We start from the raw sequence: 13,305 nt of genomic DNA, 5'->3' as shown, positions 1-13,305 counted from the left end.
TTATATTAGAAATTGACCTAAAATGCCGAAAGGCTGAACTGTGAATCTCCTTATCACAGGAGTGAGCAGTATTTACATGAGGTCAATGGGTACATTCAGATAAGCCAATGCTTCCCAATGTAAATAAATGCAACCTGGCATGGTGTTCCGATCTACAATGGATTCAGAGTTTGAAAGTAACCCTATCTGGGATCTTCATTGTATAGACTGAAGAGCCGAACACAATATTCAGATCAGGATATAAATTTCTGGTTAGTCTGACAGTGGTTGGACCTGGGGCCCTGGTCCATCTCTATTTTATATTCATATTCTATTTACTACCCAGTGTTTGCTAGTGTTGAATCACTCCATTGATCTCGCCTCCTCTACCCAGATTAATCACTATGCAGCAATGGAAAAAGCAAACCAAATCACAGTGAAGGAATTCATCTTCCTGGGATTTAGCAGCCTTCAGAATCTCCAAGTTCTCCTCTTTGTGTTCATCTTGTCCATTTACATGCTGTCACTCATGGAAAATTTTCTCATCATCATCATTGTCCTGGCAGAACCTCTCCTCCATACTCCCATGTACCTCTTCCTGGGGAAGAACTCCTTTCTAGAGATCTGGTACACATCAATCACTGTGCCCAAACTGCTGGCCAACTTCTTGTCCAGGAGCATCACCATCACAGTAAACGAATGTGTGACTCAGTATTACTTCTTCTCTCTAGGAGCCACTTACTGCTTCCTCCTGGCAGTCATGGCCTTCGACCACTACTTAGCAATCTGCAGCCCACTGCGTTACACTACCGTCATGAACCACAGGTTATGCTTCCACCTCTCCACCAGTTCCTGGGTTGGTGGATTCCTCTCCCCACTCTTGCCCACAATTCTAATCTCCCAGCTCTCATTCTATGGCCCTCAGAAAATCAACCACTTCTTCTGCGACTCAGACCCAATTTTCAAACTGTCTTGCTCTGACATTTACATTAAGGAGGCTATTGCATACAGCTGCAACTCTGTGGTCATCCTAAGCTCCTTCTCACTCATCATGTCTTCCTACGTCAACATCATAGCCAACATCGTGAAGCTGACATCTGCCAAAACTCGGAAAAAGACCTTCTCCACTTGTGCCTCTCACCTCACCGTGGTGACCATCTACTATGGGACCATCATCTTCACCTATGTCAGGCCCCCGCACATATATTACTTTGGTTTAGGCAAAAAGGTGTCTGTGTTCTATTGTGTCATTACCCTACTGCTAAACCCTCTGATCTATACTCTAACGAATAAAGATGTGAAAAAAGCCATATGGAAATCTTTTACTAGAATGAGACGGTAATATGGAAGAACCACAGTGCTGTCTATGAGAGTGTTAAGTAGAATATGAAATTGGAGTAGATTTTCAAAATTGCCAGAGTGACTTTTAGGATCCCATGGCCAATGTTCACTGATTTTCAGTTGGACTCATTCTCCTAATTTATTTAAGCATTGTTGGGAATTTACTAATATATTTTCAATTGGATTTGTGTTCCTAAATCACTGATGTTCTTTTGAAAATCCCAACATTTTGTCTTTCAATGAGATAGAAACCATAGTTAGGATTTTGAATGAATCTTAAGAGAACTAACTCCATTAGGCTCCTTTGAAAATTCCGAGCAGAACTTGACTACTATTTGACAAATGTTTGCTGTTTACTTTGTCAGCTATCTCTCACTCTTATTCATGTTGGGTGGGAACTTACTCCAGGAATGGCTCATTGTAACTGAAGGGACTTAGAGATAAGTTGCTATTCATTGTGAGTATGTCAGTATATAGATCCATAGGGATTACCTAGAGACATTCCCCCCATCCTTACTCTAGTAAATGTATGGTTGTAGTCATGTCAAAATCTTTTCTTTCTTCTTCTCTTGCTCTCTCAATCAAAATATAGACACATCTATCTATCTGTCTATCAATCTCTTCAGAAAGTGTTCATTGTTCAGAAGCAAATCAATATTTTGATGGAGAAATAAAATGTCATTATTTTTAATCATCATCATCATGAGGAGCAGCAGCAGCAGCAGCGATATTGAGTGCATAGAGAAGCGGGTTTCATTTATCTCAAAGCAAATTGTTGATGGCAGTTTTGCCAGGCCACTTAGATGAACAAGTTGGATGAAAAGTATTTTCCTCCACATACAGCTCAGAATGTGTTCTAAATAGTAAAATACCCTAATAAGAAACAAATGCATGAGATTCTTGGGCTGATGTCACATGTCAATTCTGCAATGGGTTTAAAATTTGGTCAAGATCATTATGGTCAGGCATCTATCTCTAGCAGTGACAAAGCAAGCAAGCAAGGCTCTACTTACTAGACAACAATGAACTCTACAGCTGACCCTGCAAAATCACTCATGATCCAGCTCTCACTGAAGTCACTTAGCGTAAATTGAACCTGGATCAGGGTCTTTGTGGGAGTATACAAAAGGACATAAATGATTTAGGAGGACAAATGCCATTGGAAGTAGGAGAGATTGTGCCTATTAATGGCATAGAGGCTTAAGAAAAATCTCACCCTATCTCAATTCCCCCATCTGTAAAATAGAGATAATAGCACTTCCCAACCTTACAGGTGGGTTTGGAGAACAAATAGGTTATAGATTGTGAGACACCCACATACAACAATAATACCATAGATAGAAAAGACAGACTTATGTGGTCCATAGACTTTGTGCTGGTCCTTTGCAATGTGCTGAAAGTCATACACAGACCTTGTGCTCCACTGCTACAAAGTACAATGATTCACACATTGTTATAGTTAACAATGCGAAGCTGTTGCAAAAAAAAAATTAAATTCAATTGCATTAACCAAGGCATAGCATGCAAGTCATGGGAAGTGATAGCATTGCTCTACTCTGCACTGTTTAAGCCTCAACTGGAGTACTGTGTCCAGTTCTGATCACTACTGTATAGAGGGGAAGTAGATGAACTGGAAAGGGTGCAGAAGCAAGCAAGAAAAATGATCAAAGGGATGGAAAGCAAGCTATATGGGTAAAGGCTGAAGGAACTGGGTATGTTTAGTCTGGAAAAGAGGAGGTTAAGGGGGACATGATAGCAGTCTTCAAATACTTGAAAAGCTGCCATAAAAAAAGATGGAGAAAAATTGTTCTTTCTTGCCACAGAGAGCAGGACAAGAAGCAATGAGTTCAAATTATAGCATAGCAGGTTTAGCTTAAATCTCAGGAAAAAATTTCTAACTGTAACAACAGGAGGACAATGGAATAACTGCCTATGGAGGCTGTGGAAAAGCCTTCACTGGAGGTTTTCAAAAGGAGTCTGGATAGCCATCTCTCTTGGATGGTTTAGACACAACCAATCCCGAATTTTGGCAAGGGGTTATACGAGATGACCTTTGTGGTCCCTTCTAACACTATGGTTCTATGATTCTATTATTCTATATCAAGAACAAAGATATGCTTCAACTGAAATGCTATACAAAATATTTCATCCTCATATACCCTCCTGAGACTGAGGCCATCAGCCTTTACTTCTGCTGTGTAGTTGTATGATGTTGTCAGCAGGGACTGAACCCTGGATTTATGAATCTAAGAACATTATACTCTCTTGACTGAGCTGAAGAATGATCATGTGAGTTGAGAAATAGACTCATACATGTCATATTGCTACAAAAGGGGGACAAAGAACTGCATCAAGCTGATGTGATCTACAGTATTCTTTTCATAGCCCTCGTTTTAACTGGGGTTTTCTTAGCCCTCATTTTAATTGGGGAAATAGTTAAATGAGAAATTTGAAGAATATCATACTTCATCACCCAAAATAGCATGTTTGATGTATTGTTTCAGTGGTTTTCCTACTCAGGGGCCCACAAGTTGGGTGAGCAGGACTGAGGGATGGAGCACATGGCAAGAAGACAGGTATCCTACAGTTACAGCCCACAGCATCTGTACTTGTATTCCGCCTCTGTGGTCCAGCAATGGAACCAACTTTTAGGTTTCTGGCTTCTCAGCTCCTGACTGGAGTTTATTTCAGGCTGCTATTCCCTGTGTACGCTGTGGCTAGGTCTACACTGCGTGGGGGCGGGGGAAGTCAACCTAAGATACGCAACTTCAGCTATGCTGCCGCTTCTCCATCGACTCCGCTTCGGCCTCTTGTGCACAATTGAGTTCTGGAGTTGACTGCAGAGCAATCGGGAATCTATTTTATAGCATCTACACTAGACATGATAAATTGAACCCCAATTGATCAATGACTACCCGCTGATCCGGCGAGTAGTGTTGATATCCCCTGTGTTATTCACAGAAAGTCCTAAAAGGCTTGTGTCTGCACTCTGCTCTCTCTCCAGAGGCTATAAATAGTGTAATTGCCCATAGTTATAAGTTACCACACAGCAATTTCACATTTATAGCTCAGGTGAAAGCATTATAGAGGAAACATCTTAAAACAATAAAAGATCCTATACACATATCAATGATCTTATCAGAGAACACCCCAGCTAAACCTCAGGGTGAGGTAGGAGTCAGCCCTTGAAAGACCACCCAGGGTTTTTTTCTGTAGTTACAATTTTAAACAACTTTAACAAGGGGTGAAAATAATATTAAACTCTTACCAGTACAGGGGCCTGGCTCTGGGCCCCAGGAAGGGGTGGGGCTGGGGGTTAGCCTTCCCCAGCCAGCCCATCCATACTGCCTGGCCTACACTGCTCGGGGCTCCCACAGAGATTTAAAAAGGCCTGGGGCTCTAGCCGCTGCCGTGGTAGCGGCAGAGGTGGCCGTGAGCCTTGGGCCCTTTTAAATCGCAGGTCCCGGTTCAGCTGCCCCTTTTGCCCACCCTGTCAATGGCCTGGCAGGGAAAGAGGGAAGAGGCAATGACGTACAGGCTGGTACCGGCTTCTTACCGGCTTACTTTCATCCCTGGCTTTTGCTCTAAATAAGAACCTGCATGCATAGGTCAGTCTTTCCTTTATACAGCATAGGCCTTTAATCTTCAGATTCTGGGAAGAAGTAATCAGCAGACAGTGCTCCCTTCTTCAGGAAGTAAGAACATAAGAACATAAGAACGGCCGTACCGTGTTAGACCAAAGGTCCATCTAGCCAGTATCTGTCTACCAACAGTGGCCAATGCAAGGTGCCCCAGAGGGAATGAAGCTAACAGGTAATGATCAAGTGATCTCTCTCCTACTATCCATCTCCATCCTCTGATGAACAGAGGCTAGGGACACCATTATTTACCCTTCCTGGCAAATAGCCATTTATGGACTTAGCCACCATGAATTTATCCAGTTCTCTTTTAAACATTGTTATAGTCCCAACCTTCACAACCTCCTCAGGTAAGGAGTTCCACAAGTTGACTATGCGCTGTGTGAAGAACTTCCTTTTATTTGTTTTAAACCTGCTACCTATTCATTTCAATTGGTGACCCCTAGTTCTTGTATTATGGGAATAAGTAAATAACTTTTCCTTATCCACTTTCTCCACATCACTTATGGTTTTATATACCTCTATCATATCCCCCCTTAGTCTCCTCTTTTCCAAGCTGAAGAGGCCTAGCCTCTTTAATCTTTCCTCATATGGGACCCCCTCCAAACCCCTAATCATTTTAGTTGCCCTTTTCTGAACCTTTCTAGTGCTAGAATATCTTTTTTGAGGTGAGGAGACCACATCTGTACACAGTATTCGAGATGTGGGCGTACCATGGATTTATATAAGGGCAATAATATATTCTCAGTCTTATTCTCTATCCCCCAGCTTCAAAAGGCAGGGAGTTTGCACAACTAGAGGAGGAAATTTGCAATCACCTCCCCCTAGAGAAGTGGTTCTCAGACTTTTGTACTGGTGACCTCTTTCACACAGCAAGTATCTGAATGCGACCCCCCCCCCTTATACGTTATAAGTTTGTTTTATACAGTCAAACCTCACAATAACGTGCCCTGCCATAAAGAGAAATTGCATATAACGCGATCATAAGTTAGCTCCCCTTAAAGGCCTAATACCAGTGGTCCCTGTGGAAGTAGAGAAACAACTGACAGGGATTTGTAGGGGATCTTAATGCAAGACAGTCTCTGTTAGCAAGAGTCAGGCTAGTTGTAACCCCAATAATGAGAGATTTGTAGAAGTGAGGATTGTGTGAGGCGAGTGGAAAAGAACTGTGTGAGAAGTTGTTTCGACCTTGTGTAGATAACATGTAGATAATATGAAATGGAGACTGGAGTCTCTTAAGTGAGAAAAACAAGATATCAGGATGACCTATGTATAAAGAAAATGGAACTGTTGCTTATTATTGTCTGTAACAAAAGTATAAATGCTTGCTGTAGTTGTTATTCTGTTGAGAGACCTGTCTAGGAAGAGGAGACCCTATATCCTAGTGCACTCTCTTCCTGCTGCAGCTGCTAAATAGAATAAAGTATCTGACTTTGCTGTACCCAACCAAAGAGTAAGAACTAAGTTTTTCTCCAACATCCCCAATACCATAGTGTCCACCGGGACATTGATGTGCCCCTGCCTAGTGTCCAGCAGGGGAGAGAATCTGCGGCCCCACACCTGCCAGGGACAGAGAACTCCGAGGCTGCGGGCGCCAATACTCAGTGTCCTTGGCAGGCGCCAGGCTGCAGCTTCTCTACAAGCCGGAGAGGAGCCGCGGTCCTGCACTTACCAGGGACAGAAAGCACTGGCACCCACAGCCTCGAAGTTCTCTGTCCCTGGCAGGCATGGAACCGCGGCTCCTCTTGAAGCTGGAGAGAAGCCACGGCCCGCACTTGCTGGGGACAGAGAGAACTGACGCCCGCAGTGTCAGAGTTCTCTGCCCCCTGCAGGTATGGGGCCGCGGCTTCTCTGTCCTGCTGGGCACTAGGCACTAGGCGGAGCGCATCAATGCACCTCGTTGGGGACCACTGACTTAAACTGACTGGCTTGAAACCCCGCTATACTGCGACCCTGTATTTATTGCAATGGAATTTTTTGGACTTCAAATGTTGCGTTGTAGCGGGATTTCACTGTATTTAACACTTTTATAAATTCTGGAGGCAAAGTCTTGTTTGGGGTGGAGGCTGACAGCTCATGACCCCTACATAATAGCCTCACAACCCCCTAAAGGGTCCCAACCCCCAGTTTGAGAACCCCTGCCCTAGAGATTCCCCCGGCAAACCACTTGACACTGTTTGTTCAAAAATCCATTCTTGCCTGCCCCATTGTTCAGTATTGTCCTTTGAAGTTCATAATACTTCCCAAGGTTCACAATAGTCCATCAGCTTTGCCTTTAATGCAATGGATACCAAAGAGATTTAACATAATTTAATCAGGTTTTTCAAGGATAATGCAAGAAATTGCCATATCTATAACACCCACATAGGAACTACACACTATTCTGATTGAGGATCCGAGGCTGTGGGCACCAATACTCAGTGTCCTTGGCAGGCGCCAGGCTGCAGCTTCTCTACAAGCCGGAGAGGAGCCGCGGTCCTGCACTTACCAGGGACAGAAAGCACTGGCACCCACAGCCTCGAAGTTCTCTGTCCCTGGCAGGCATGGAACCGCGGCTCCTCTTGAAGCTGGAGAGAAGCCACGGCCCGCACTTGCTGGGGACAGAGAGAACTGACGCCCGCAGTGTCAGAGTTCTCTGCCCCCTGCAGGTATGGGGCCGCGGCTTCTCTGTCCTGCTGGGCACTAGGCACTAGGCGGAGCGCATCAATGCACCTCGTTGGGGACCACTGACTTAAACTGACTGGCTTGAAACCCCGCTATACTGCGACCCTGTATTTATTGCAATGGAATTTTTTGGACTTCAAATGTTGCGTTGTAGCGGGATTTCACTGTATTTAACACTTTTATAAATTCTGGAGGCAAAGTCTTGTTTGGGGTGGAGGCTGACAGCTCACGACCCCTACATAATAGCCTCACAACCCCCTAAAGGGTCCCAACCCCCAGTTTGAGAACCCCTGCCCTAGAGATTCCCCCGGCAAACCACTTGACACTGTTTGTTCAAAAATCCATTCTTGCCTGCCCCATTGTTCAGTATTGTCCTTTGAAGTTCATAATACTTCCCAAGGTTCACAATAGTCCATCAGCTTTGCCTTTAATGCAATGGATACCAAAGAGATTTAACATAATTTAATCAGGTTTTTCAAGGATAATGCAAGAAATTGCCATATCTATAACACCCACATAGGAACTACACACTATTCTGATTGAGGATCCGAGGCTGTGGGCACCAATACTCAGTGTCCTTGGCAGGTGCCAGGCTGCAGCTTCTCTACAAGCCGGAGAGGAGCCGCGGCCCTGGGCCTGCCAGGGACAGAGAGCACGGCACCCGCAGCCTCAGAGTTCTCTTTCCCTGGCAGGCATGGGGCTGCGGCTCCTCTTGAAGCTGGAGAGAAGCCGCGGTCCTGCACCTGCCTTGACAGAAAGCACCGACACCCACAGCCTCGAAGTTCTCTGTCCCTGGCAGGCATGGAGCCGTGGCTCCTCTTGAAGCTGGAGAGAAGCCACGGCCCGCAATCACATCTAAGAAGGAAGAGAAGAAGAGATAGGCCAAGAGAGACTGTGCCTAGGCTCAGTTACTCACAAACCTCAGACTTCCAGAAGCAGTGAGACCAGACTAGGGTCTTTTTAATTAGAAATATTGAGGGATTTTTAAGAGTAAAGTGAGTCTGGTTAGGGAAATCCTGCTGCTAGGCCTTGCATTCCTACAATTTGTAACCAACAGGTTTAAACTAGAAGCTCAGAGAGACCATGAAACACATTGGATCCACTGGTTGTGTCTACTTGTAGCAGATCGGTTGCTAGGCAGGGTGATATGGCACCAAGTTGTAACTTTGTAATGGCTATCATTAAAACTTTGACTTCACTACTTTCAGAGATTGCATGCAGTGACCCCTGTGTAGCTCCATTTAGTCCTCAACTGTTGTAAAAGAGAACAAAATAAATGGAGCTGTGCTGGTTTACAGCATTGACTCTGAAGGGGTTATGTTGATTTATACCTGTTGGGAATCTGGAGCAAAGCTGATTCATGCCAGCTGAAGATCTGTCCCAATGACTTGACAGGAGCAATGGAGACATAAGATGCTATTCAGTGATACCAGAAGTTGGTCTATTAATTGTATTACCAAAGACTCTGGAAGTATTTTACCGTGAAAAGCCAGCTCATATAATTTGTTGTGCATTAAGGATCATTGACAGTTGAAGAAGCCTGAGAGTAACTCCCAGGCCCTACTGTAGCCAAGGTCAACATTCCTACTGACATCCATTAATGGGGCCAGGATTTCACCCTGAGAGTTTATCCGCTGATTAATATGGAATCAATGTCTCTTGGTAGCACTATGTTTAGAAATATATATATAAATATATATGTGTGTGTGTACGTGTATTTCTTGGAAAATGCAGACGAATCTACATTTGGACCTAATATCAAGAGGAATTGTGTCAGCTTAACGTAGAATGTTTATTTGTACTATTTTAGGTGACTCCCATTTACCTTCTCCTTTGGGACCTTGTTTGAGAGTTAAATGTTCACCAGATTCACAAGGGATCCAAGATCTCCCTACAGAAGGTCACTATATATCAAAGACAATCACCTTCAACAAGTCATATCTCACTAGAATTCCGTTTTTAAATTACTGATTGTTTTATTGCATTTGAAGTTTGAATGAGAGGTAAGAATATTCCTCTTGCTTACTTGATTGATTTCCCTGTTCCTTTCTTTATTTCTTGCTTGCTTTCTCACATAGGCACCAGCTCCCTATGAAATTAAATGAGCGTTAAAGGATTAATTCTTTTATACTGTTTGGAAAGTCAAGCAACATTTAATTTACGTGTTGTGTTATACTTTTTGTCATTTGGATAAATGTGCTTTGCAGGAATATACATTACCACAACTATGTTTGTGAATTTTGGATTTAATAGTAACATACTTAAATGCAATTCTTTAGGATTTAATTGTAGTCAAGTCCAAAGTCAAGGAATTAAAATGTAACATTGATAGGAAGGAAAGAAAATTCATAACCTATTTTCTATCCCCTCAAAAGTTTGCAATCAAATTTGAAATGTAATTCAAAGGGTTTTTTTTTTGTTTTTGTTTTTACAAAATACTGTACTATGAAATATGCTAAAGTTATCTAATATGATCTCATGATTAGTTAGATTTCTTGGCCCCAATAGTCTTCTCTGTTTCATCATTTTTACAATTGAGTAACCTTATTGATTTCAAAGAAGATAATCCTGATTTACTCCTGCAGGAATGAGAGTAAAATCAGAAGAAGCAGTATTAAAACTAGACATGTTTGAAGACAATGGAGGGAAAATTTTCTGCATGTCATATCAGGCTAATACTATTCCAAATAATGAAGCAATATATATACATATATATATATATATATACACCTCTACCTCGATGTAACGCTGTCCTCGGGAGCCAAAAAATCTTACCACATTATAGGTGAAACCAAGTTATATCAAACTTGTTTTGATCCACTGGAGTGTGCAGCCGTGCCTCCCTGGAACACTGCTTTACTACATTATATCCGAATTTGTGTTATATCGGGTCGTGTTATATCAGGGTAGAGGTTTAGCTTATCATAAAAATGAAATTTGGGAAGCTCAAATCCCCTCTCGTTTTCACTAATTGTGTACCAGTATCAGAAGGGTAGCTGTGTTAGTCTGGATCTGTAAAAGCATCAAAAGAGTTCTGTGGCACCTTATAGACTAACAGACGTATTGGAGCATGAGCTTTCTTGGGTGAATGCCCAGTTAGTCGGATGTTCCCATGAAAGCTCATGCTCCAGTTCCTTTTGTTAGTCTATAAGGTGCCACAGAACTCTTTGCTGTATATCAGTGCATCTCTAGTGAATGGAGAATTAGCCCCCTTGATTGCAATGGGGTTAAACCTGATTTAAGCCTGCGTGAGTTAAAGGGTTATCAAGTCCTTTATTTTTTGCATCTTGATTCCACCTAAATATACATTTATTATGTCATGTTTGGGATTATATATATTCTATATATTATATGTACTGTAAATGTCCTATACTGCAATAGATACATTTTGCAAAATTAGTGCAGAGAGTGGAATCTTGGTTATTAATAAGACTTCTGGTGTATGAAAGAAGTTTGAGATCATACTGTGAACTCCTAATTCATGTAGTTTATAAAAATATTCTAACAGACTTCATGTGCCTCTATCTGAGAACATCCAGGATGTTATTTTTTTCCCTTCTACAATCAAATGTCGGGAGAATATAGACTGATTATCTCAGACGGTTTATTGTGCTAATATATTTTAATGTAGCTCAGCTTGTATATATGCTGTGTGAAAGGTCTAGAATATCACAAAGATATCTCTCTCTCTCTCTCTCTCTCTCTCTCTCTCTCTCTGTCAGTCAGTCTAGTTTCTTCAGTTTCCATGTTGCGAGTTTTTGCAATACCTGACAAAAAATTAAATCTTTATTCCTACAGAAGGAACACTCAAGCAATGGAACCCAGTAACCACACCAGGGTGACTGAATTCATCATGCAGGGTCTCTTTGACCACCCTCAACACCAACGGCTGATCTTTGGCCTATTCCTTTGTCTTTATATGACTGCCATCATGGGTAATTCATTGATCATTGGGGCTATTGCTATCCACCCACCTCTCCATACTCCCATGTACTTCTTCATTGCCAATTTAGCGCTGGTTGACATTTTGTGCGCTTCCTCAGTCCTACCGAAAATGCTGAAAAACCTGTTGCAGGAGAAGAAAACCATCTCCTTTGATGGCTGCATGGCCCAGCTCTTTGCCTTTACTTTGTCATCAGGGACAGAGCTTGTGCCTCTCACTGATATGTCATATGACAGGTATGTTGCCATCTGCCACCCCTTACGCTATGTCAATCTCATGAGTAAGGACATTTGCATCAGTTTAGCAGCTGGTGTCTGGGCTGTTGGTACCATCAATTCATTGGTGTATACATTACTCATGCTGCGCCTGGATTTCTGCTGACTCAACCTAATCCAGCATTTCTTCTGTGAGATCCCACCAGTGTTGGCACTGTCTTGCAGCTCCACATATCTCAATGAAATAATGATCTTCATGGCTGACATCTTCTTGGTAATGGTGAACTTCCTGCTGACCACCGTGTCATATAGCTTCATCATCATCGCCATCTTTAAAATCCAGAGCTCCAAAGGGAAGCAGAGAGCCTTCTCCACCTGCTCCTCCCACCTGCTCGTGGTCTCCTTTTACTACTCCACGATCATCTACATCTACATCCGGCCCACTTCAAGTTACTCACTGGATAAAGACAAGATGGTGGCCATAATGTACACTCTAGTCACTCCCACCCTGAACCCTGTGATCTACAGTCTGCGCAATAATGAGATCAAAGTGGCCATAAGGAAAATCCTTCCCTTCAACACAAAATAGCAATTTTTCCAAAGTGAATCTGATTCTCACCTGCCTTGTCCCTTGTAGGCCAGGTCCAAATATGATGTAAATTTTCATAGAACTAAGGATTTCAATACACATACATTTGCGCTCTGGTACATTCACTATAATGGAAATACAAAAATTTATACCAGCTGAGGATGTGTTTCACTGACTGCAGTAGGGCTAGGCTGAGGATCAGACCTCAATGACATTGGTGGAACTAAGTTGAGTCACACTAGCTGGACTGTGGCACATGGGACACTAGCTGGACTATGGCACACGGGGTACCTACTGGGATTTTCAAAAGCACCTGGGCACCTAAAATTCATTAATTTTAAAGCAATTGAGGTGCCTAGATGTGCTGGGAAAACACTTTAGGTGCCTAAATACCTATAAAAATCTGTCCCTTTTTTGTAGCACATTATTTTGTATGCAGTCTTGCTAAATCAGAATATTCTATTCTATTCCATTGTATTCTATTCTATTCCTGAGTCAGTAAGTATGATAACAAAATAAAACTATCTCTTTGTTCATGAATTTCTTTTGAGACATTAAAAACCCAGAATTTTTCAACCACATTTCTATTGAGATCTAGAGGTTAAGCTAGAGTCAAACTGAATTACTGATTGAAGAGTTCTCCCAGAACTACATGAGGTGTTCTGGATAAGGAGAATGGGAAAGGCCATGGAGGGAATCTCCACACAATGTAAGGAAGGAAAATGGCACATAGGGGAGGGAATGACAGCAGGAACTGAGAGTTCAATTCCAGTATTATGTGGTATTTAAGGAGCACCACTGGAGAAGTCAGAGGATGTAATTTCTTTTCTCTCTCTATGGCCAGTTTTGGTCAGGTCATCTTTCAGAATCTCAACAAACAAGGCCTAATGTTATCATGGTGGAGCGATGGCCTCAGGAATTGGTGGGGGTGTCCAC

The 13,305-nt window shown here is 42.5% G+C and overlaps 1 protein-coding gene and 1 pseudogene across 1 annotated transcript; both read left to right on the top strand.

Moving 5' to 3' along the window:
- The first annotated feature begins 391 nt into the window (after window positions 1-391).
- LOC127031824 (olfactory receptor 11L1-like) lies at window positions 392-1,321 on the top strand. The gene has a single exon (XM_050918849.1). The coding sequence runs from the start codon at window positions 392-394 to the stop codon at window positions 1,319-1,321; it is 930 nt and encodes a 309-aa protein (XP_050774806.1).
- A 10,115-nt stretch (window positions 1,322-11,436) lies between these two features.
- Window positions 11,437-12,369, top strand: LOC127031238 (olfactory receptor 13A1-like; annotated as a pseudogene).
- Window positions 12,370-13,305: the final 936 nt, after the last annotated feature.

This window comes from Gopherus flavomarginatus, chromosome 11 (genome assembly GCF_025201925.1).
Source record: "Gopherus flavomarginatus isolate rGopFla2 chromosome 11, rGopFla2.mat.asm, whole genome shotgun sequence".
NCBI classification, from domain to species: domain Eukaryota; kingdom Metazoa; phylum Chordata; order Testudines; family Testudinidae; genus Gopherus; species Gopherus flavomarginatus.
Note: the sequence above shows the minus strand (reverse complement) of the source record. Positions and strands in the feature narration are given on the sequence as shown.